Source organism: Desmodus rotundus, chromosome 3, assembly GCF_022682495.2.
Source record: "Desmodus rotundus isolate HL8 chromosome 3, HLdesRot8A.1, whole genome shotgun sequence".
Taxonomy (NCBI): Eukaryota; Metazoa; Chordata; class Mammalia; order Chiroptera; family Phyllostomidae; genus Desmodus; species Desmodus rotundus.
The window spans coordinates 158,700,223-158,723,002 of record NC_071389.1 but is presented as its reverse complement, the minus strand read 5'-3'; the positions used below and the strand labels follow the sequence as shown (position 1 = coordinate 158,723,002).

Genomic DNA, 22,780 nt, shown 5'->3' with positions numbered 1-22,780 from the left:
AGATATGTAACTTCCAGGATGGTAGGCTGCTCAGTGTATGAGGTCTGTCTGGAAAAAGTCCAACCACTGTTAATATAATGAGAAAGGTTTGCCCGACATTGATGTAATCTGGGAGAGGATAATGGGGGGAAGGGAGGGATTTCAGGAACTACTATAAAGGACACATGGATACAACCAAGGGGTGGGGTGGAAGCAAGGGAGGGAGGTGGGTTTGGGTGGGGTGAGAGGGAGTAGTGGGGAGAAAATGCAGACAACTGTAATTGAGTAACAATAAAGTAATGTATGAAACAAACAAAAAAGAAACAAAAAATACATTGTCTTGACTGAGGGGGGAAAAAAAAGGGAAGAGATTTCTGACCATCCATGAGATTCAGGAAAATACGGTGGGGCAGGTGATGGCATTGGGAGAACTGTGTGAGATCCCAAGGTGCCTACTTGGAAGGGGACTGAGGTGTCATTGTCCTGTGTACAGTGTTTCTTGTATCTTCTTCAATAAATGTCTCTATTTCCCTTAGTACATGGCTGGATATTTTCTGGACAGACCTCATATTTTAGGTTTCATAAGTATGTTTTGACCATATTATAAGTTGCTTCCTAAAAGGCAGCAGGTCTGTAGTCTGGGATCCGTGAATGGGACTCGATCTTCCTGCAACGCCAATTACCAACTGTATGAATTCGGACAAGTCACTTAACTTCCATAAGTGCATCTTAATTGCGTCATTTGCGACATTATGATGCAATTTGCCTCAAGTAATTGTTAAAAAGATCAAATGAGAAAATTTACGGGAAAGTGCTTGACAAGTTGTAATCTGAAATTGCCTTAAGCCCTAAAATAGTTTATTAACATCAACAATTATGTTGAGATGTTAAGTTTATTCTTAATGTAACCGGGGATTTGAAGGTAGAGGGCCATGTGGTGGAAAGGCACTATGTATCTTACCGCTATCATTATTACTGCATTTTTATTACGGGTCCCCAAGGTCCATGCCATTGCAGAGGGAGTATGTAGCTAATAACTTAAAAAAACAATTTAAGTAACTATTGCCCAATGCTCTGCCCCTGGCTCTGTCCTAGCTGTTATATATACCAGCATATTGTTGGACTTTTCATTGGCACAGAGAGGCTATTCATTTTACAAATAGAGATTCAGCACTTACTTTTAATTTGCATAGATGTGAGATCAATTCGTATTTTGCTGAAAACAGTGTGTCCAGCGGCCAGGTAGTCGTTTGTACATTCACAGTCTTGCCTCCTACTTCCATTAAAAGGACACTCATATGGATTTTGTAGTCTGGAACAACATTAGAATATTTTTGGTATTAGGTGCAGCTGTCAGCCCACAATGCAGGTAAACTTTGGAAATGGGAAGGTAAAAGCTCCACTCTTCAATACAACTATGTCTGCAAGTTATTAAATGAGAAAGAAAAATCACTCAAGGTGAACATATGAAATTATCAATGGGAAATTCAAGACCAGTGGAAAAATAATTCAGCTTCAGTTCTCCTAGCTTTTGTTACTGGAATTAATATGATTTCTATAAAAATACTCATATGTCTTAAATTCTCCCCTTCTCTGTTCTCCCACTGCTCAGCCACAGTATCGTTCTTAGTCTATTTCTCTGTGGGTACATATTATTAGTCAAGTCTTTATGATTGAACAGGCATGGGCAACATCCAACATAAGTCCTCATATGTCCACCTGCTTCTAAATTACTTGTGGAAGGATTGAGTAAAAAGGAAAAAGGACTCACGGACATGGACGACAGTGTGGTGATTGCTGGGAGGTGGGGGGTGTAAGGGGACTAAATGGTAGTGGAAATGGAAAAAAATACAATAAAGATTAAATTAAAAAACAAATGACTGGTCCCACTTGAAAGCTGTGCAAGTATCACTCTGAATGCTGGACCTTCTGATTTTCTTGAAAAAACATTAAAAATGCACTATTTAGCCAAAACACATCTCATACCTAAAACCATACACTTCAGAAAAGTTGTCTTCTTCTCCTTTGACCAATGATAAATATTCTTTGGGGTTCTCCAAGTTCATCCCTGCACAATAGACCTAAAGGGAAATGCAAACATCTAGAAAAGTTTTTTCAGAGTCAAAGGTCAGTGTTAAAATCAAATAGGAACTGTTTTCCTAATACCTTTATTATTCTTCCCTCGATGTTAAGGTAATAGTCACCATCCCTGGTAATATTGTTTTTCCCTTGGATTTCTTTGCAGCTTGTAAATGTTTTACCTTCAAAGATAAGTGAATACAACTTATCAACAACAAACAAATTACCAACACAGCATGAATTTAATTCAATCATACAAATAGTATTATACTCTTAAAAGGCACTTCATTGTGTGTAGCATATGACTACTACAAATATTTATTTTCAAATTTTAATGAAAACTTCTTAGGAACACTTAAGTACTAGGTAGACTTTTAAGTCTATTACTTACAGTCATTGACATAACATTTCTTGTGAGCCTCTGGCTTCAAACGCTTTAAACATGAGTCGCTGGGCCGAGCGTTTTCAGCCATGCATCCCACTCTTCTCTCCATTATCCCAGCTCCACAAGTCGCTGAGCACTGCGAACAGAGTAAATTGGAAGGGAAAGTATATAATGGAGCACAAGGCCAGTAAATCCTTTTCTTTTCCAGATCAGGTCCTTTGGGAGCAAACTAATGATCAATAGTAGCTAGAACTACTGCGGACACAAAAATACCCTGGAGCCTGGAATCCTTGCGCATGAGCCCGAATCTCTTATTTCTCGGGTGCCGGCTGCTTTTCACTTCTTGTGTAGAGTTATTTCAACAGCATATTCTCATTACTTTATGAGAATAACATAAACTCATGTTGGTGCTTCCGACTATTTTGTTTTTTCTCATTGGTATTTGCTGTTTGTTAAGCAGTGTTTACTTGTTTTCTGTCCATTACATTGGAAGAGGAATGTAGTGCAAGTGACTTTTATTACTCACAGATTAGCTTTATTTACTTCTTCACTTAACCAATAAGTATTTAAGTAACTGCTCAAAATGCAAGCCGCTGTGTGAGGCTCTCTGAGCAATAGATATAAGTAGGGTATAGTAAGCATAGAAAAAGAGAAGATTTATACAATTAACTGATAAAGTGACTTTTAGACAACAGCAATATGAAATAATTCTGGGATCTAGTGAGCCGTGCAGACACATAGGCACCCCACACTTAGAAAGTCTCATTCAGAAGGTTTTAAACTCATAATTATATACTAACCTTGCTCCATCTTCCAACTCTCCAAGTGGCCATGTGCAAACAGCTGCTAAAATTGCATTTGTAAACCTGAGGCGAAGGCAGCACAGGGCATTCTGGATAGTCTATAGGCCAAAGCTGATTGAGCTTATCTATCTCATTAGATCGAATTCTAATGCAATACGTAATCCTTCGTGGGTAACTGAAGCCACAGTTACCGGAACACTGCAAAATATTGACAAAGGGGAGACAATATCCTTAAACTTAACCAGGACGTAATATTTACCAAGTATATATATAAATACATACACATGAATTGTATACATTTATATATACATTATATAATGTTACCTCCACAATAACACTATTTGTTAGCTTCATTTACAGATAAATAAACAAAGGTTAGGAGATATTTGGTAACTTTCTCAGAGTTGTACCAATAAATGGAAAGGATCCATATCCAGGCTAAACTGACTGTTTGTACTGCCTGTGTTTTTTTTGTTTGTTTTGTTTTGTTTGCATTACACTACTAAGACTATCTTAACTGAGTGAAAATTTATGTCCCAAATAGGCACAGCTTTGGGGAAATTAAACATATGTGAAGGTCATTATCTAAAATACAGGACATTTATTAGGGAGCAGGAGACTGACCAGTGTGTACATACATGTGAGGACACCAACTGAGGCCAAGAAATGAGCCAATCAAAAGACACAGAAATTACCTTATCTGGGACTCACACATGCCTGTATTCTACAGTATATAGAACACTCAGAAGGGTCTCCACACAGCAGAGGGCAATAGATTAACCCTAGACTAAACAACGCACTGGCCTGAGGTAACAGGTTAAGAGTAAGACAAGAAAGGGTCAGACTGTCTCCCTACAGATAACTACATTCAAGAACGAAGGTCAACATATATAAATAGGGATAAAAAATGTCCAGTAGCCAAAAGAGGTAAAATTCATGTCTGGCATGCAATAGAACGTTAACTGGCATGCAAAGAAGCAAGAAAACATAGCCCATCATGAGAAAAAAATTCGTCTATGGAAACAGACCAGAGGGGTGAGTAAAAATGGCAGAGGACGGATCTCCAAGAATTCTTTCCTTCATAAAAGCCAAGAGAAAACTGGAAAAATTTATCAGAATTAACTTTTTCAGAACTCTGGAAGTGAACCAAAGGCTCGCAGCAACTCAGGAAGCGTTTATTCAATAAGTCTCAGAAGAGGGAGCTTTGTGATGTTTTAACTTGCCCCATCCCCGTTTTCTGCTCCCCAGCTCCACAGCAGCCTTGAGAAGCAATAGCCCTGCAAACGTGGCGGAACCGAAGGGGCAGGACAGGGTTGGCCGTCTTTCAAAGGTTCCATTGCAGAGCCTTATTATTTGAGCTGTTTGGTGGTTTTCTAGATGAACCCGCTTGCAAGGCTCTCTCTATTTAACTAAAGCTTACCCAGGGCTAAAAGACTTTTCCCTCCGGGGGCAGTTGTTGAATTGTTGAATTAAAGGCCATTGTTTAACTTGCAGAGATCACATTGGCGTAAACAATAGGTTAGTCAAAAGAAAGTTAAAAGGAACAGCTGGGAAATGAGATGTTCATAGGAGCTTTGAAAAGTTTCAGTATATTCATAGGACTCTAGAAGACCATGGACATGCACAGGGCTGTACTCATGTTCAGGAAGCATCTGAAAAGGGCCTGCGCTCCCACCCGTGGTGGCTGTCAGGGCTCTGTACAAGCAGGATCTCAAGGTTAAGAGTTGTGAGCTGCCTGCCTGAGTGTAGCAAAGGCTGGAGATTATTGATTCCAGGGTCTAAGAGAATCATTGTCCAATCATTCATTGAAAACTGAACTAATCAAGCAGAGACTTCAGTGACTACATGTGACAAAGGATACAGACTTTACAGTGAGTTTGGGAAAGTTACTAAACAAGCAAACAGTAACAAACAATAACAATAAACGCTGGGAAGGAGGAATAATCTGAATAGACTGATAAAAAAATAAAGAGATTGAATTAATAATCAAAATATTTCACACAGTGAAAAGCCCAGGACCGGAGGCTTTACTGGTGAAGTCCACCAAATATTTAAAGAATAATGAGCATCAACTTTTCCAAAACTCATCCAGAGGAAAGAAGAGTAAGGAACACTTCTTAATTCATTTGTTGAGGCCAGTATTTCCCTCATACCAAAACCAGACAAAGGCATCACAAGAAAATTCAGACCAATATCTCTTATGAATGTAGATGCAAAAATGCTCAACAGAATACTAGCAAAAATGCCCAGTAACATATAAAAAGGATTATACACCATGACCAAGTGAGGTTTAACATAGGAATGTAAGATCATTTAAATATATGAAAATGAATTGACGGAGCACATCTCTTATAGACAAAAACCACACAAGAATCTAAAATGAAGAGAAAGCATTTGACAAAATACAACACATTTCATGATATAAACACTAAGAAAAACAGGAGTAGAAGGGTACTGGTAAGGGGAATCTCCAATAAAAATAATCTCTAGCTAACATATGTGTTCAACTTACAAAAATCAAATCTATTTATATGCATTAGAATGGACAATCAGAAAATGAAATTAAGAGTACAATTTCATTTACAGAAGCATAAAATTTAATACAATCTTTAGGAATAAATTTAGCAAAAGAAGTGGAAATTCACTTGTACACTTAAAATTATAAAACATACTTGAAAGAATAAGACCTAAATAAATGGAAAAACAACACATGTCCATGGATTGGAAGACCTATTAGGATGGCAATATTTCTCAGAGTTACCAGGATTCAATGCAATCTCTAATAAAATCCCAGCTGGCTTTTCCACAGAAGATGACAAGTTGATACTAAAATTCATAAGGAAATGTAGGGGACACAAAATAACCAAATAATCTTGAAAAAAGAAAAAGAAAAGTTGGTTCTGTCACACTTTCTGATTCCAGATTCACTGTAAAACTATAGTAACCAAGCCTGTGGACCTGACAGGAGGGTAGACACATAGATCCAGGGATAGAACTGAGTTCAGAAATACATTTGTGACCACTAACTTTTGACAAGGATGCCAAGATAATTCAGTGAGGAAATGGGCTTCTCCACACAGCAAGCGGAGACAACTGGGCAGCCACATGAAAAGGATTAAGTTGGATCCCACCTCACATCATATCCAACAAATCTATTTGAAATGTGTCAAAGACCTAAATGTAAGAGCTAAAATTATAAAATTCTTAGAATAAAATATAGGTGTGAACTGTGACCTTGGATAGTCAATAGTTTCTTAGATCTAATACCTAAAGTACAAGCAACCAAAACAATCGGTAAATTTGACTTTATCAAAATTGAGAAAGTTTGTGCATCTAAAAACACTATAAAGAAAGTGAATGGCAACCCATAGAATGGGAGAAAATACTTGCAAATCATATAACTGATAAAACTTGGGACCCAAAAATCTATAAAGAATTACAGCTCGACCATAAAAAGATGAATCACCCAATTTAAAAACAGACAAAGAGCCCTGGCTGGTGTAGCTCAGTGGATTGACCGTGAGCTGTGAATCAAAAGGTCGACAGTTCAATTCCCAGTCAGGGCACATGCCTGGGTTGCAGGCCAGGTCCCCAGTGGGGGCCATGTGAGAGGCAACCACACATTGATGTTTCTCTCCCTCTCTTTCTCCCTCCCTTCCCCTCTCTCTAAAAATAAATAATAAACTTTTTTAAAAAGGCAAAGAATTTGAATACATATTTATCCAAATGTGTGACACCTTCATAACCACTTGGATGGGAATATTCAAAATGACAACTCTAACAAGTGTTGGTGAGGATATGGAGAACACAGAATCCTTATACATTTCTAGTGAGAATGCAAAATGATGCAGCAATCTCAGAAAACAACAGTTCTCTTCCCAGTCAGGGCACAGGCCTGGGTTGTGGGCCAAGTCCTCAGTAGGGGGCACATGAGAGGCAACCACACATTGATGTTTCTCTCCCTCTCTTTCTCCCTTCTTTCCCATCTCTCTAAAACTAGATAAATAAAATCTTTTTTAAAAAGTTAAGTAGAAACATGGAAGGTATAAAGTGTCTGGAGAGCATTATGTTAATGCAATCAGCCAGGCAGTGAAAGACAAATGCCATATGATCTCACCTTTAAGGGGGGAACCTAATTAATGAAACAAACAAGCAAGCAAAATATAACCAGAGACATTGAAATAAAGAACAAACTGACAGTAACCAGAGGGGAGGTGGGTGGGGATAATGGGGGGGAAAGAGTGAAGGGTTTTCAGGAACAACTATAAAGGACACATGGACACAAAACGAAGAGGGGGGTAGAATCAGGGAAGGGAAGTGGGGATGGCTGGGGTTGGGGGGAGTGGAGGGAAGTAAATGCAGACAACTGTACTTGAACAACAATAAAACAATTTTAAAAAGTGTAATCACATTTCTAAAGATGAAAATTACACTCCTGAGGTGAAAAATAGGCTGGATGTAGAATAATGGCAAATCAGGCATCACAGAAGAAAAGATTAGTGGACTTAAAGATATCCATAAGTGAAATATTATTTAATAATAAGAAATAGGTTATTGAAACATACAAGTTGACTGATCTCAAAATACTCAGGGACATCAGACAAAAATAGTATATACTGTATGATTGCATTTATATGTAAAAGAATATAAATTAACCTAGCAACAGATCACTAAAATAAAACAGATTAGGTTGCCTGTGAGGTGGGGGAAGGAGAAGGGGAGAGGAAGGAGGAGTTACAAAGGAATATAAGAAAATCTGGGGGGTGATAGAGATGCTCTTTATTTGTGGTAATGGCTTTGCATGAGTGCTTCCATACAGCAAAACTTCTCAGGCTGCACACTTCACATTCATGCAGCTTACTGTCTGTCCGTCACAGCTCAGTAGAGCTGCTTTGCAAAAGCAGCCACTCTGCAGAGCCAGTTTGCCAAACCGCCCCCAGGAGTGGACTTCACAGTTGGCACTGGCCGCCACTTTGACCGACACCGTACTGTTCGACATCCGTGGTGCTGCTGTTCTATCTGCACCCTCCGACGGCCAGTGGTTTTGTCTCTTAGATTAATATTCACACAGTTATCTGCCCCCATTAGCAAACTCAGACTCAGTTTCCACTGCATCCCATTTTAGATGCAGGTGATTTTTTTTCACCCCAGAAGCAAAAATTCTCCACTTCCCTTCTTTGCCTTACCTGAGATGACTCTCCAGTTACCACAATATACCTGCAGGGAAGGTTCTGGCACTTTTTGATTGAAGGAGGTCTGGTGGAAGGGTCACAGAGGCTCTCGTTCACCCGAATGTTCCGTGCGTCAGTGCACCGCACTTGCCGGTGTGTCTCTGTCCTCTTGCATGAGGTGGAACACTAGAAGTGCAATGACGGGATGAGTGACACGTGCCTTTATGCAGCGTCTTCGAAAGTTTGCTTGTCAATACTCACGTCCGCCCACGCTCCTGCCACCCACTGGTACTGCGGGCAGTCCTGGCGCTGGCACTGCCTCTGAAAAGAGGGCTGGGTGGACCGGTCACACATCTCTTCAGCCACCCGGCCAGTGCCTCTCAGCCTGCAGTACACATCCCTCTGCTGAACTCCAGAGCCACAGGTCATGGAGCACTACAAAGAAGCCCAAGAGATTTGACCAATTCGCTAGCAAATACTCACCTATGTAAAAATAACAAGAGTGTCACAGCATAATTTGTTTCATTTAAACATAGCTTGATATGTCATGCATTAGATAGAAAATACATGCAATAATTATTTTCAAGATTGGTGTGAAGCATCTATACCAATATACGGATCGATTTTATTTTGATAAACCTAGTCAAGTCTTCTGGAAACTATGGCAGGCTGTGTGGCGTGTTATGCCAGGCCCTCCAGCCCGATTAACAACACTCTCTGACTTAGGCATATGTACTATCTACAAAACCACACAACAGCTGTGCTGCTGCATTGTTTTTAAACACCACTTAAATCCTTCAACTGTATGCATAATCTCTCTCAAAGAAATAATATCCGAGATTATGTTACATTCATCTTCATACCTGCAGTACCTACTATGGTTTGGGGATCCAATTATTTGCTGATTTGTTGGTTCTCGATTACATTTCAATGGACAATTTTGAGAAGCTGGTTGTGTAAACATAAACTTAGACAAACTTATCTTAACCTCTCCAGGTCTCATTTTTCTTATCTGGACAATGAAGATTTTGTGTTTTTGTAAAATCTCACAGAACACTTCCCAGTCCTGGCAACAGCTCTGCAGTTGGAGGTACCAGGGCTGAGGACTGAGACACAGAGATGCAAAGTTACTTGCCTGAGCTGCTGCCTCTAGTTAGTGGGGAAGCAGGTGGAAGCTCAGTTGTGTGTGAGTCCAGACTGCGGGCTCTCCCTGGGCTGCTCCTGGGGGGACAGCAGGAAGGACTTGGCAACCCCTTCAGGCCCTTTCAGCTCTAGAATGCCGGTCCATGTAACAGCAGAGCTTGACCACACCCACGCTGTGATGCCAACATTAACTAAGTGTGGAGAACACCCAGTGGTATATTTAATTTGTGAGTTTTTTTAATACTCATTCTTATTCCAGAAGGGACTGAAAGTCACACTGAGTGATATTGGGGGACTCATCCATCACTGTTGCCAACTGTGATATGAGAAGGGTGAAAAATCAGGTTGTTTGTTAAGTTCTCCATTTCTGTGGGAGTTCCAGAGTAAGTCATTTTTTTCACAGCAGTAAATATTTATCTGCAGGATATGGTTTTACCTGGAATGACAGGTAAAATCCCACAAAAGCTAAGAATTTAGTTCACCTGGAAGACTCAAATTCCTTTTGCAGATGGCTGCAGCATTTTTATTCTACAGGCACATTAAGATTGTTTTCTATTGTGTGCATACGCAGAAATGGACTCCAAAGATAACTTCTGTTTAACCTACGAAGAACATTACGCATATGTGCCTAGCTTCTACTAATTTTATGTATGAACAGTTGGTTTGTGCCAACCCACTGAATGTGTTCATAAATAAATAAATAAATAAATCATACTGCTCCTTAGCAAGCTGACAATAACATTATGTATGTTTTGTGCAGGGCACAATATTAAGTACAAGAAAATATCTGTACATCGTTTAGCTCATCTGAACCTCTTGTGAAAATGTTTGACCTGCAAAATAAGTGTCCCGCAAACATTTGACAGGGATAATTTCAGAAATATAAATTACATTTGGAAAGCTTCTTGCCTGTAAACCTGGAAAAAATGACTCACAAAACACAGCAAGACATTCCATCAGACAATGTAATTTTCTACAATTTGATAAATCACGCTGGTTTACTGCCGCTTCGATCACAGCGCGTGTGTGGAATTGAGACCGGTCAGGGTCGGCACTGCCGACCACTTCCTTCAGAGCCCTTCTGGCTCCTTGGAATGAAATCCCTCTGGTTCCAGAGCTCTCTCCTCTTCTGAGATTACACCTTCTCCAAGTTCTTACCTGACTATTTTCTCTGGTCAGCCTTGAAACGTTAGCTTATTTCAGGGTTCTGTTTATACCTTGTTTGTCTTTACACACTCTGTGAGCTCTCTGAGCAATTGCTTCTATGCACCCATTTCTAAGTCAGTTCTCTCCAGCTCTACCATAATTCTGAGTTCTACATTTACATTTTCATGTATTTACAAGAATTTTTCATGTATTTATGAGAATGTTCATGTGTTTTCTGCAAGGATATGTCAAAGGTGCTTGAAATTCAATGTTTCCAAAGCAGAACGCACTGCCCTTGCACAGCCCATTCCTCCTACAGTCGTGCCGGGAAGAGACGATCGCCCACTCAGTCCAGGGACCTGCTAGAAGAACCTCCCAAGGTGCATCTCTAATTCCAAAATATGCATCCTTCCTTAACAGCTGTATAGTACTACGTGTTTATCAGCGTTCTGTGTGAGGTGGGAGTTACCAGTATAGCACAAATAATTGATGCAAATGCACTAACTCACCAACACTGTATAAAGTCATTCAGATGGGAAGAATGAGCCAAACACCCTATTTGTACAGAAACACACTATAACACTGCAAAGACTGGCACCTGGGAGACTTGACAGTGGAAGTGGAGAAGGTGAACTTTAGCCAGTCCATAGTTACTACCATCAACTTAGCTATATTGCAGAGGAGAAAGAAATGTTAGAACATGATTGCAAAAATAGTTTCATCAAAGCTGACTCACTCTGCTATTTAATGAACAATTATTTCAAATACAAGTAGTGCCCTGGCTGCATGGTTCAGTAGGTTGGAGCATTGTTCCACGAACTAAATGGTTGTCAGTTTGATTCCTGGTCAGGGCACATGCCTAGGTTGTGGGTTCCATCCGCGGTTGGGGTAAGTATGGGAGGCAACCGGTTGATGTTTCTCTCGCACATCAATTTCCATCTGTCTCCTACTCTGCCCCCCACCCTGACTTCCTCTCTCTTAAAAAATCAATTTAAAAATTAAAAAATAATAAATCAATAAAATGCAAATAGTGACATCTCTCGATTCATTATTTATAATTTCTTATCACTGGAGTAAGGTTTTGGTTTTTTTATAGTTGCTTATTTGTAACTATGGTTTATTTCAAGTGAATAATGTAGCAGTATATAGCAGTAGAGCATTTTGTGTTAGAAAAGAGTTTAGGAATGTCTAATCCCAATTTCTGTTCAATTCTGAAACCCCTTTTATATTAGTAGTGAGCAAATGGCCATGAAACCCGTTGAACTTGGATAGCCCCGTCTCAGTATGTTCCCGGTATCACGAAAGCTGTCATTCCATTTTTGGATGATTCTAAAGTTAACAAACACTTTCTTATATTGAGCTGAAATATGCCTTAAACTGTTACCTATCATCCGGAATCTTTCCTCCCTCCCAACCTAGAACAAATACTTATTTACTTTCACATGAGAAAGTAGGAAGGTGAGGCCTGGGGCCATGGCAGCTGTTTTATGACCATTAGGAATTGCCCAGCGGAACCCAGACGTGCCAACCCCTCACCCTTACACTGTGGAGCGGCTGAATCAAACTGGAAACCAGCGGCCGTCCAGCTCCCAGACAATACATTTGTTTGAGTTAAGACACGAATAATCAGGGCTCTTCCTACTTGCAACAGAAGTCAACGGAACTGACCCCCCCCACACCCCCCCACCCCCCCCCCGCCAAGAACAGTTGTCACCATTTAACTGTGCCTCTCTGGGGATTTGGTAATTTGTTAAGACTTTTCTTATAACATGGGTCCCAGAATAGGTCCTGCTCCAAAAACTCTGACCAAGATTATTGGTGCCAAAACTTTGATTGCTATTCACCTGTTAGCGTAGTCTAGTATGTTGCTAGGGACTCACACAGCCCCATCATATATAGTATGCAGTCTACTAAACCCTCACTTCCCCAAGTCCTTTAACGTCCATCTCTATGTGTTATACTTGTGCAACAGACTTTTAAACATAAATAAGCATGCGCAGAATTCAGTACAGCATACAAATTACATTCCTGTTGAATGCATTATTATAGGTAGTACCATAACAGCCTGCAGTTGTTGACTGCGGGTGCCCTCCCGAAAGGGGCAGTATGTTGCTAAGGAAATAATGAGCTATGTGCAAAGAGGATGATGAAATAATTCGGACAGCAACTACAGTAAGGAAAGGTCAAGTAGACCTGTGTTTCGGTGCCTGTGCCCCGCCTGCACAAGCTCTTAAGCTGTAGTTTCCTGGTCTGCCTAATGAGTGCACTAATGCCTACAGCTGTGAGGGGTACAGAAGCCTCTCACACAGTGTCAGGAAGTGCCTCTTCCTTTCTGCTCCATTCCTATTCCCATGTTCACTTTTCTTAGAGAGAGGTAGTTATTTCTGCCTTGCAAAGTTTCTTGATACATGGCTCAAACCAAAAGGTGTTACTCGTCTCAGAGTACTCAGAGAAAGGCCATCTTAAGTGGAAGAAAGATGATAAAGAGAGTTAACAGGTAGCATGGAACTGCAAAAACAGAATTGCTGGCACGAGCTAGAAAAGATGAAGAAGCGTAGCTCACCCAGCCCCAGAGCGAACAGACCTCCGCCCCATCCTAGGGCTCCTGCCTGTCTTCACTGGTATAAACAACCTTAACCTGGGCGTAGAGAGGGAGAGGTTCTGGGTTCTTGGTCAGGGGCTGTGGGGACTTAAAACATATGGATATATCATACATTTTTGAAAATATGAAATTACCAAAATACAAAATCACTTAAACATGCTAGCATTTAGCATATAGTTCTTTCTCTCTCGCTCTCTCTCCTCAAACTAGAGGCTTTGGGAAAGGGGGCACTGGCTAGGAGATTTGTGACATTTTGGAACTTGTACCACCTTTGGTTCCAGCTTTCATTTTAAAACACTAGAAAGAAAATGATAGGTCTCGGAGAAGGGAAACCAGGCAAGTGGCTGATGTCATGGGTTCTAGATTCAGCAGGGTGTTCTTCGGGTAGTCGCTGAGATTTTTAGATATCTTTATAATTTGTCCAGCAGGTTTGCCATGATTGAGGGAAGGTGAGAATTCTGGGCTTTTTTCTTTTTTTCTAAAACATAACAATTTCATTGGATTGCACTGAACTAAGTAGATGAGACACGAGACAATGAAGAATCTAGCAGCAAGATTCTGGCCTTTGAAACTTGAATTTACAGGTGAAGCTGGTATTCCAAAATAGGTAAAGTTAAGTGGGGAAAAAAATGACCTTTTTAGTTCCAGAAAGGAAGGGATACTTTTAAAATAAATAAGTCTAGTATTTAATTTGCTTCTAAAGGTATACACCTGGACCCAGAGGACAATGCTCATTCCCATTTAGCAGCAGCCATTAAAATGCATTCCTGAGTCCTTGCATTGAAAAAACACATGATACCAAGTACCAAGTGGAAAGTGTTACTTCGAAACTCGTTTGAGCACCTCTGTGCTCACCATCTGCCAAATGAGCTTTTCCATTATGTAAAATAGTAATGAAATAAAGTTATTTTATAGTGAGCGAGTGTATTAAAGCAATGTTACAATTTATGTAGTCGGGACAAGGTATTCAACAGCAACCAGTGATTATCTCCTAACTGCCTCTGAAATTACACTTCTGTGAATGTATTATTATATGCAGTGCAACGACAGCCTGCAATTGTTAATTAACTTCAAGTGGGTGCTTTTTATAGAATAAATCAAAAGCCAATGACTTCACAAGTGGTCATTTGTTTCTAGCAGAGATTGGGGGACTGTGTGGGTGTATGAAGCTAATTTCTGTGACAAGGAAAACCAATTCAAAGAGAAGAAAGCAGACTCTGTACAAAGGCATCTGTGTTTTTATAGCCTTTGAATATTCATATCTGTATCTTAGAAACCCCTGAACTCCATTCCTTCAGTGAATCTATAGCATTTCATACTTGGTGGTGAGCCAAGGCCAGTTTGCTACACTGATGACTGACTCCCTGTTGTGGGCTGGAGGTCAAGCTTCAAAAAAGGTCCCTCCTGAATACCAGCCGCAGCAGCTGCACAGTAGCAGCAGAAGGCTGGACATGAACAGGAATCCTGGGGGTGAAGCTGCAAAGTGTCTCTCACTTCCACCCCCATCCCCACCCGCTCCTGCCTGATGTCAGGATTCGGAGGTGTCTGCCACAGCCTGAGTTCAGTGCCTTAAGACTGCTCCACCCACCTGGGAAAGCCCGTTTCCCATCACTCTGCCACATCTTGGTCCAGAAAAAGTCAGGCAAACCTCACTTTAAGCAAAAGCGTAATATAAAAAATACAACTAATGAACTGAGGTGGCAAGTCTTTTTTCTGCAACTAAATCACAATGCTCAAAGTAGGGAATATTAAGCTAGATACTAAGCTAAGTGCTTAGAAAACAGGATACCTGTTGTCTCTAAGATTTGCTGGCCCAGGATAATGCTGAAGAAATAAGCATGGGTTAGGTCTTAGACTTACCCCCTGAAGGCAATGGTAAGTCATGGAAGATACAAGTGACACAGTCATATTCAAGTCCTCTGGAGCTCACACTATATGCCAGTAAATAATGGTGAAGATATATGTGTAAGGAGGCCTCTGTACACCTGGGGACAGATGATGATGATGATGGACTGGGGTGGTTGTAGGAAGATTCAAGAGTTACCTTGATAGAATTGAGGGGAGCTGTTGAGCAACTTGTTGTGGGGTCAAGGGAAAAGGAGACAGGCTGGTTCAGTATTTCTTTCTCGAACAGCTTAGTAGGTAGTAGTGGCACTCACTAAATGAAACAGGTTAGTAGGAGATCTTCTAAGTCATGACCTCTGTTAAACCATGAAAAGTAGTGTTACTTTACTAAACTTAAACGTAGAAGCAAATGCTCAAGAATACGTGTTTTGTGGGCAGGTGTGTTTGCCCCTACTTTTCACCAAAAGTTATCCCCATATCTCAGTACCTTAACACTGACAGAGGCCGCCTCTTTTACAAAGGAGTCAGGGGTGCTCACTGAATTTGGGGGCTTTTCTATTCAATGACAATAGAACATTGACCCCATGGCATTCAAAAGCCAGCACCCTGCATCTAGGCTCTGAACCCACAGAGGAAAAGGTGATGCCTAGGGGAGCCCCTCTTTTTCTCGTCTGAACCCTTATTTTTCTAGTAAACATAGTTCTAACACCACACATAGACAAGGAAATTCCACCAGCAGAAAATCGGCTTCTTTTTCCCTTTGCAGGACGAGGCCCTTTAAGACACGGGTAAGCACACTAAGGTCCTGCTGAGAGCCCAACCCCATTGAAATCAGGCATAACTCGGGAAGTTCTTCCACCTAATGTTTCTGACTTCATTCATGGCCTTGACACTTTCAAATTTCCCAAGCTGGTCTTTGCTTGACCACCATGTTGAAAGGCATGTCTCCCCTAATGTAGATTTTCAAGCTTACTGCCTGGAGTTTGCCGGGGCAGGGGGCGGCCATCGATCACCCTTCTTTTATAAGCTGAGTTCCCAGCCTGGAGTTCACTTATGGATCAGCTTCATTCTGGCCTTCGTCAGGGCTGGGCAGCTAGTTCTGACACCTAACATTCAATCTCTAATTAAAATTCCTTCTGGAATTTAACAGTCCCTTTACCAAGATGGAACATTAGCTCAAACCCGAGACGATGGTGTGGAAACAAAGCAGTTACTAAACACATCATCATGTGTATTTTCCTGTTCGAATACCTGGAACAATCATTGGTAGTCTCCCTAGTATTAAGTAACAGAATTTCTTTTATTTTACTTTACTTTTAATTTACTTTACAGCCACAAGATACTAAATGACTAATTGGTTAACCACAGAGTTAGCAAATATTTTAACATTGTACAGAATTAATTCAGAGATTAGTGCAAAAATGTATAACAGAATAGAATAAAGCATATTTTAGTGGGGTAAAACACTCAAGGTTATTGAAAGCACAGAAAATGAATTAAGATTATTTTTAAATTATATATATATATATAATTATAAAATAGATCACATACCTCTTTCCATCTGTTGGCTTTCCATGAAGGGCATCTGACAGATCTACAAGCTTTGTGAGTTCGAGGTTTCCGTAGATGACTGCAAAATTTTTCTTCTAATTTCCCTTGAACTTCATCAATACAAAGCACCTCACGATACTTTAAACCTTTACCACAAGAAGCTGAACACTAGAAAAGAAATAGTAAGGCACTTGACTCATTTTATCTGAATTTAAATTTATCTACAAGTATAAAATGAAGCAATTGAAACATCATTGCTTTGATATTTTCATTACAATATACTTTGATATTTCTAATTAGAATTTAACAGTTGCCAATCTTCTCTGGATTGATATTGATATAAGGTATCCATTCATTCTATTGACAAATACTGTCTGTGATATACCAGGCACTTTTCTGGCACAAATGCTTTTAGATCTTTTACGGTTACAGACCATCCGAAGTTAACTCCTCTTGTCACCCATAATCCCAATAAAACTTGCTTTCAGTCTTGTAGTCACCACCTCTTCTGTTTTCACACCACAAAGTATGTATGGGGTGTTAAAAAAAAGATATAGTGATCTCTCAGTGCAGGAAACAATGATTGAGAAAGCTGAAAGCACACGTTTTTTAAAGTGCAACTTAGCTTGGGTTGATTTTTCTGCATCCTTCTGGAAGATGTATCTCTGTGCCATTAACCGTCCAGTATATTTAGTAAAAAAACAAAATAATTGAAACCTCTGCAAAGAGAGAGGTAAAACACTGACTCGAATTCACTCTCAGCCGGTTGCCACGTCACGAGTGAGGTCGGTGCGATGCAGGGGAGAGAGCGGGGCTGTGGCGTTGAACACCAGCTCCGCCACCTGCGAGCTGTGTCGCTTTAGGCACATTTCATCACCTGTCCGAGCCTCAGTTTCATGTGTCAAATGGAGATAATAACACCAACATTACAGGTTGGTTATGAAGATTTACATCAGATAAAGAATATGAAATGTCTAACAATCTACCCCACGTGGTGCACCTTCAGTAAATACAAGCTTCCTCTTCTGTTGTTTTCCTGCGTACAGTCTCCCGGAGGATGTGGACTACTGTGAGCGTGATGTATGTACCAGGGAAAAGCCAGGCGAAGGAGACATGAATTCCAGACAAGTTCTCTCAGAACTTTGAGACAGCTGTTCACATATGGTTCCATTTAGAAGCATATATGAGTTCTGAGGACACTAGATAATATATTATGCATTTTATGTATATTTTCAAAGACTGTTAGACTCATACAGATTATTAGATTACTTTGCTAAAAATTTGGGAATAATTTAGCTTTTTACATTGTCTGCCATACTAAATCCCATTTGTGTAGACAGTTGATTTAGATGGGTGTCTTGATTAGTAAGACTTATTGTTATATATCTGAGATGTTCTCTCCCCTTCCTGTTAATACAAACAGCCTTTACACTCCACCTAACAGACTTGATTCTGTGAAACTTTCTACGTCTCCATCCACGGTGTCACGCACGTCCTTCCCTGCCACTGCCTTTTTGGACCTGCCCACCGGGGGCGCTCTGCTCTGTCGACCACTCCCCTGCCTGTTTCTTTACTTCACTGTTTATTTTTCAAAGAGTATAACATATTTTATGCCCAAAACATCATGTATCACCAAGTATCAAGCATATACTGTCAGGGATTATACATTCATATTCACACATAGAAGAATGTTTTTCTCTCAAGGTGTATTGTATTTTTTGTAACTTTTAAATGGTGGCCATTTGAACAAAAGAAAATTCATTACTCTCCCTGTTAACCCATTTTAAAAAGTAATACATATTTTGAATATTAATTATAGCAATACAGTAGTACTTGTGAAAATGGAGAAATATTTTATTCATTATGAATATTTTCTACAATATACGAAGTACAGATTCTTTAAACAACACTTCTTGTTTTGCCCTTGACTTATCCTCAAATCAGTGCTTTGTAATTTGCAATGCTTTATGCTTGTGATCTGAACGACACATACCATCTATTAAATAAGCAATGCCAGAGTGGATCTTAAATATTAAACCCAGTAAAGATCAGAGAAAAATACAAGACACTAAAGACCATTAAAATAATACAGTAAATAATTATAATGGAGTTGACATTCATGAAAACTAGTCATTACTCTCTGGGCTATTTCATAAATACTAAAGGAGAAAGTGACATTTAAACTCAATCTTGAAGAAGTAGGTTTGTTGATGCACAAAAATGGATGTTTTTTTATATTTCGATATACCTTTTCTAGACATTGCTCATGTGTCTGCTTTGTAAAAATATGAGTTCTTTTAATGGTGCCAAGAATCACTAAGTATGCAGTAAACTGTTAATAAGAATACCAATTCACTTATAGAACTATATATGTAATGTAAGAGGAGACATTAAAAATTCTACTCTAGAACTTAGTGGTGTGTTTTCTCTGTAAGAAGTATCTGTGAATGGACTGTAAACTTGGACACTGTAATACACTATCCAAATTGAGATTATTCTTCACAAACCTGTATATTCTAACTAGAGGCCATCTTTGATTCTTTCTCTTCTTCATTATTCTAATCTGTAACCAAGCTGTTAAACATAATTTTAAACATACTGCTCTTTTTTTCCCTTCAAGAACTGACAGTGGCTCTCTTCCTTGATTTCTTGATCCACCTAATTTCAGTCAACATACCTTTCCCACCTTGCTTTCTGTTACTTTTCCACATGTGACCTTTGCTCTACTTAGGCATAATGCAATTCTATTTAATGTGACATATTCACTCAACAACAGTGCCTATTCATATTGCTTCCTTTTACCTCCACTAATCACTTCCCCTGGTGCTTTCTAAATCTTACTTACCCTTAAAGCTCTCAGCCAACTGCATCTCTAGGGCGAACACATATCAATCTGTCATTTCTCTGAACTCTTCTGTCTGAGGCTCTCTCTGTTTTCAGCACTTCATCATCTTCTACTTTTGTCACATGCTTTATCTACCCAGCCTTCTAGAGGTCAAGGACCTTTGAGATCACCCACAAAGTGGCAAGTACAATAAATATCAGCCGATTAATCGATATTGATCCTTGGTATAAGCAATTCTTATTTGTCTTTAGTAAACTATAAAATAATTTATTAAAACACTGTAAATTCCTGAAATATATTTATTAGTTAACTCAAGTGCCTCTAGGAAAGAGACAAAAAATATAAAATCAAAGTATTATGATATAAATTATGCCTTTATTTCCCTTCTAAAATATAGCTTTCTTTAAGATCTGAAGAAAAATAAGATAATATTATCATGGCTGATTAAATCCATGTAGGGATTTAAGTGAAAAAGAATATGCAACAACTATGTATTAGTTGAAATGCGGCAATATTACAGTAAAAAATAGTCAAATGCTATCCTAATTCTCTCAAACCACAATACATTCTGAGTTGCAAAGATTTTACAAAAAGCCCTGGCTGGTGTGGCTCAGTAGATTGAGTGCCGGCCTACGAACCAAGGGGTCACTGATTTGATTCCAATCAGAGCACATGCCTAGGTAGCTGGCTAGGTCCCCGGTAGGGGGTGCATGAGAGGCAACCACACATTGATGTTTCTCTCCCTCTCTTTCTCCCTCCCTTCCCTTTGAGAAAAATAAATAAAATCTTGAAAAACTGATTCCACAAAAAAAGCCCATTTGATAGGAATACCAAACATGTCGGTTCTTTTCTCTGGTACACCAGCAATCTTTTTTCCCCTCTATTTTATATCCCTGATATCATTTTATTCCCTTGAGGTTTTATTAATACTGTAAAATTCATTAACAGCAGTCTTGTGAAAAGAATTTTTCTTAAAAATCACCTCTATCATCCTTAGTTGACATAGTCTTAAATTCTTTCTCAGAGTTTTTCGTATGACTGCTAGGGAACAGTGGGTATACATTCCAGAAGAGGCAACGTTAAATGCAAATAACCTAAATTAGCCATTCCTGGAAATTAGGTGAAGACAAATGTCTACTTAAGGAAAACAGGGCATTTGAAACAAATAGAGAATTTGCGTGCCCTGGAACTGTAATAGATCCTCCAGTTGTTCAGTTTGGCCGGTGCATTCAATACCACGGTGAGGGGTGAGATCAGTTAGTCCACTCCAATACACGATTAACTTTGGGGCAGGTCTATTCTTAGTTTAAAATTTAGTTGTATGTAATTACAGAATAAGATTACTTCTGATATTTGAGATGTGGGATACTGCTTTGTTTGTTTACATGTAAGAATACTACGTAAGAGTGAGTGAATAGACTTAATTTGTGATACACTTGGTTAACTCTGGAAACTTAAGTTACTAAACAAAATAAGGAAATAAAGCTTATTTATCTTCAGCTCTAGAAAACGGAAAATGTTGTGTGTGTGGTGGGGTAGGGAGACCTTCATAAACTATTATGCTTTTCTGAATTTCTGTCCTGTCTGAAAGTAGTAGGAAACACACCAAGAGAATTGGTGTGGACCCTAATAAGCAATGTAATGGCCCTGAAAAACAATTATTTTACTATGCCCTAGTCAGGCATGAACAGCCTTCATAGACCTTACAAGCTAGATACCCACAGGTAACGTATTTAACCTCACTGAACCTCCATTTCTCATATGTAATATTGGCAAAATAATACCTATGTCATGTAAATATTTAGGTAAAGAAGGGACTTTTAAAAAAAGAATGGCCAAACTCAGAACTCTAAAGACAAGGATGCCCACTCTCCCCATTCCATTGAACTTAGTATTGAAAGTCCTAGGAATAGCAATTGGATGAGAAAATAAAAGACACCCAAATTGTAAAGAAAGAAGTAAAACTGTCCCTATTTGCAGATAACATAATACTACATATAGAAAACCCTAAAGATTCCACCAAAAAACCCAAATATTATAACTAATTAATGAATTCAGTAAAGTTGTAGGATACAAATGAATATTCATAAAACTGTTGCATTTTTATACACTAATGGCAAATGACCAGAAAGAGAAATTAAGAAAATGATCCCATTTACAATTCCATCAAAAAGAATAATATACACAGGAATAAATTTAACTAAAGAAATGAAAAGACCTGTTCTCTGGAAAACTGTACAACATTATGAGAGAAACTGAAGAGGACAGAAATAACTGGAAAGATATATTATGCTCATGGATTGGAAAAATTAATATTTATGCCAATTAATACATAAGTTTAATGCAATATCTATCAAAATATAAATGACATTTTTCACAAAATTAGAACAAATAATCCTAAATTTATATGGAACCACAAAAGACCCTGAGTAGCCAAAGCAATCTTGAGAAATAACAAAGTTGGAGGTGTAACACTCCCTGATTTCAAACTACTCTACAAGCTATTATAATCAAAACAGTATGTACATAGATCAATGGAATAAAATAGCCCAGAAATAAGTCCATGCTTATATGGTCACTTAATATATGACAAAGGAGGTAAGAAGAAACAATTAGGTAAAGGCAGTCTCTTCAATAAATAGTGTTTGGAAAACTAAACAGATAATACAAAAAAGACAAAAAAGAAACTAGTCCACTTTCTTATACCATACATAACTATAAACTGAAAATGGATTAAAGACTTAAATGTAAGACCTGAAACTATTAAAGTAGTAGAAGAAAACATTGGTTATAAACTATTTGATGTTGGTCTTAAATATTTTTTTGGATATGCCTCTAGAGTAAATACAACGAAGTAAAAATAAACAAATGAAGGATTATATCAAACTGAAAGCTTTTGTACTGTGAAGAAAACCATTTACTAAGCAAAAAGGAAACCTACTGATAGGAGAAGATATTGGCAAAGGATATCTACAAGAAGAAGCAATTATCCAAAATACAGGGGTGGGAAAAACTAGGTGTAGTTGTATGCGAAAGAGTTGATTCTTCTATTATTATTTATTAATTATTTGAGTACTTATTTGCATTAAAACTGTATATAGACATGGAAACACCAATCCAAAAGAACCTGTGCACCCCAATGTTCATAGCAGCACAATTTATAATAGCCAAGTGCTGGAAACAGCCTAAGGGCCCATCAGTAAATGAGTGGATCAAAAAATTGTGGTACAT

General features: G+C 38.9%; 1 protein-coding gene across 1 annotated transcript in view; it reads right to left on the bottom strand.

The window, feature by feature from the left end:
- Positions 1-22,780, bottom strand: part of ADAMTS20 (ADAM metallopeptidase with thrombospondin type 1 motif 20) — a 158,820-nt gene that overhangs the window by 16,851 nt on the left and 119,189 nt on the right. The window contains exons 29-36 of the mRNA XM_024575808.3: positions 16,705-16,872; positions 8,679-8,852; positions 8,433-8,603; positions 3,244-3,444; positions 2,450-2,579; positions 2,146-2,240; positions 1,966-2,060; positions 1,158-1,291 (exon numbers count right to left, since the gene is read on the bottom strand). Coding sequence (XP_024431576.2) covers positions 1,158-1,291; positions 1,966-2,060; positions 2,146-2,240; positions 2,450-2,579; positions 3,244-3,444; positions 8,433-8,603; positions 8,679-8,852; positions 16,705-16,872 — 1,168 coding nt within the window. The remainder of the gene's footprint in view (positions 1-1,157; positions 1,292-1,965; positions 2,061-2,145; positions 2,241-2,449; positions 2,580-3,243; positions 3,445-8,432; positions 8,604-8,678; positions 8,853-16,704; positions 16,873-22,780) is intronic.